Source organism: Salmo salar, chromosome ssa20, assembly GCF_905237065.1.
Source record: "Salmo salar chromosome ssa20, Ssal_v3.1, whole genome shotgun sequence".
In the NCBI taxonomy this organism is placed as follows: domain Eukaryota; kingdom Metazoa; phylum Chordata; class Actinopteri; order Salmoniformes; family Salmonidae; genus Salmo; species Salmo salar.
Window position 1 is genome coordinate 88886223 of NC_059461.1, and position 3440 is coordinate 88889662.

Below are 3440 nucleotides of genomic sequence, written 5' to 3' on the forward strand. Positions count from 1 at the left end.
GTCAGAATTTCATGGCTGTCACATCCTGACCATAGAAAGCTTTTGTTTTCTATGGTAGAGTAGGTCAGGGCGTGACGGGCTTTTGTCTAGTTTATATTTTCTATATTGTGTGGGTCTAGTTTCTGTATTTCTATGTTGTTTTTTTGGGGGGGATGATCTCCAATTAGAGGCAGCTGGTCATCGTCGTCTCTAATTGGGGATCATATTTAAGTTGTTGTTTTTCCCACTAGGGTTTGTGGGAGATTATTTTGAGTTAGTGTATGTTGCACCTCTTCGTCACGGTTTGTTGTTTTGTTTATTAGTTTATTTTGTATGTCCTGCATAGTTTCACAGTTAATATAAAATGTGGAACGATACACACGCTGCGCCTTGGTCTCCTTCGTACGACAATCGTGACAATGGCACTGTTCTCCACCTATATCATGTGTATGTGATTTATAAACAGACTAGAACTTCAACTTCTGGGCCATTGTGTGCTCTCTTATGAACACATTGGGTCATGAGAAAGGTCAACAGGGTATTGTTGGGAGTCAAAATGAGGCCAACAACGGTTTTGTTTACTTTCAACACTCCATGAAACATCATATCAGCCCAAGGGAACCTGTATTTTAAAGAACATTGACAAAAGAAATAGGCAATTTTTCTCTGCGTGACACCCTCAACACAATGTAATCGTTTGAATACACAGAGCAACATTGACCTTGTTTCTGTCCTATCCCAAGAAGGAGCCCTGGCTATAAGAGCACCTGTAACGAAGCAGGACAGTCAAGATATGAACACAGCAAGGAACGCAAAAATGAAACTTCTCAGCTTTTTCCTTTTTGCCATGATGGTCGCAAAGAATAGCCAACTACAATTAAATGACTGTGGAACAAACTTAAGACGGCCACAATACACTGACATCTCGGTAACTTGTGGAACCAAATCTATTGGCCTGGCTATCCTCATCTGCCCCGCAATTTACACTGGCTACAACGAGTCCCTGCTTATCCTCAACCGCGTCATGAATGGCCCAGCCTGCAAGGGAACCTTAGATCAAAGTGTGATTCCACCGGTCGTGAGGTTTGAATTCCCCCTCAACACAACCAATTCCTGTGGCAGCCTCTTCAGGACAACCAGCGCTGCAGGCACAGGAATATTCTCTGACTTCTCCAACCTCCAGACAGTCAACATCAGCGGGGTGGTGCGATCATATGATCCCACCACAGGGCCAGTCACTTACAACGCAGAGCTGAAGTATTACTACTCCTGCGCCTATCCCCTAGAGTACCTGACCAACAACACCCAGATTTATACGTCTGCATCTTCCATTGCAGTAAAGGACAACAATGGTACTTTCATCAGCACTTTGAGTCTTAATCTTTTCAGTGATGACAACTACATTTCGCCCTTAATCATTCCGAAACAGGGTCTTGAGCTGAGGACCGAAATCTACACTCGAGTCCAGGCCACCAACCTGACCTCCCATTACCACGTGTTCCTGGACCAATGCTACGCCTCCGTTTCTCCACAACCCTACAGTGACAACTCCACTATTTTCAACCTTTTTGTCCCTTGCAACGTTGACCCGCTGACCGTCATCAAAGAGAACGGAGAGAGTCAACGTGCCTGCTTCTCCTTCCCGGCCTTCCGCTTCATGGAGCAACCAAGTGAGATTATGTCCACCTACTTCCTCCACTGCATCACCCGTCTCTGTGAGGAGAGCACCTGCGGTATTCTTAAACAGTGTAACAACAGGAGGAGAAGGAGAGCTGTTCCCGAAATTATAGATGGAGTGACAGGGTACACAACCATCAGCTCTACTCCAATCACCATCAGAGCAGAAAGAGGTGTGGCAATAAAAGAACAGGAGACTGCCAGCAACAACTCAGACACTTCTACAGGACTTGGGGTGGCAGTGGGCTTCCTGGCATTCCTCTGCATTATTGTCATTATAATGACAGCAGTCTTCTACAGGACACTCAACCATTAAATGGGGTTGACTGCTCCACCTGAATGAGTTGAAATATGGGTCAGCAGTACAGACGGCATTATCCCTTTAAATACAGGTCAGGTTGGTGGCATTGACTTGAGTATAAATGGGGTCCTCAGCTCAAGACCGTGTGTGTCCACCTGCTGTTCTCACCACTCTGAAGGAGGACTGATCTCAACTTATCATGCCTTTTTTCACGTTTCTTTACATTTGGGAGATCTTGTTTTTCTAGTCATTTGTCAGCTACAGCTGATTAATGTTGTGTATACTAAAGAATAGAACAATGCACTTTTTAGAATGTTTATGTAAAGACGCTATTACAGGCTTAGCTAGTGCTGTGTTTATGTAAAGATGCTATTACAGGCTTAGCTAGTGCTGTGTTTATGTAAAGACGCTATTACAGGCTTAGCTAGTGCTGTGTTTATGTAAAGACGCTATTATAGGCTTAGCTAGTGCTGTGTTTATGTAAAGACTCTATTACAGGCTTCGCTAGTGCTGTGTTTATGTAAAGACTCTATTACAGGCTTCGCTAGTGCTGTGTTTATGTAAAGACTCTATTACAGGCTTCGCTAGTGCTGTGTTTATGTAAAGACTCTATTACAGGCTTAGCTAGTGCTGTGTTTATGTAAAGACTCTATTACAGGCTTCGCTAGTGCTGTGTTTATGTAAAGACTCTATTACAGGCTTCGCTAGTGCTGTGTTTATGTAAAGACTATTACAGGCTTAGCTAGTGCTGTGTTTATGTAAAGACTCTATTACAGGCTTCGCTAGTGCTGTGTTTATGTAAAGACTCTATTACAGGCTTAGCGAGTGCTGTGTTTATGTAAAGACGCTATTACAGGCTTAGCTAGTGCTGTGTTTATGTAAAGACTATTACAGGCTTAGCTAGTGCTGTGTTTATGTAAAGACGCTATTACAGGCTTAGCTAGTGCTGTGTTTATGTAAAGACGCTATTACAGGTTTAGCTAGTGCTGTGTTTATGTAAAGACTCTATTACAGGCTTAGCTAGTGCTGTGTTTATGTAAAGACGCTATTACAGGCTTAGCTAGTGCTGTGTTTATGTAAAGTGCTATGTGCAGGTGCTCATTTAATGTCATGACTTATGTACTTATGTCGCGTTCACCTCCTGTCGGCGTGATCGGAGGAACGACTTTTCTACTTCGGAGGAACTACATGGAGCGTTCACGTCCTGTCGGAGTGATCGGAGGAACGACTTTTCTACTTCGGAGGAACTACATGGAGCGTTCACGTGCTCAGAACTCATAAGGAACGCAAGAACCGTTCTCACCATTGACAGCCGAAATCACGGCCATGTTTGTGGTGCGTGAAGTCAGTGTTCAGCATGTGGGAAAGAGATCATGGCCATGTTTCCTAGTCGTAACGACAAGTTGGAGGAGTGTTCACGTGCATTTATCCCAGTAGGAAGGTCGTATTTACGGTTTCCCGACATAATGTGAACGCGGGCATT

At 43.9% G+C, this 3440-nt stretch overlaps 1 protein-coding gene across 1 annotated transcript; it reads left to right on the forward strand.

Annotated features, from left to right (window-relative positions):
* The first annotated feature begins 333 nt into the window (after positions 1-333).
* LOC123729299 (zona pellucida-like domain-containing protein 1) lies at positions 334-2238 on the forward strand. The gene has a single exon (XM_045704088.1). It carries the CDS (start codon positions 773-775, stop codon positions 1970-1972), a length of 1200 nt encoding a protein of 399 aa, XP_045560044.1. The 5' UTR covers positions 334-772; the 3' UTR covers positions 1973-2238.
* The last annotated feature ends 1202 nt before the right edge of the window (positions 2239-3440 follow it).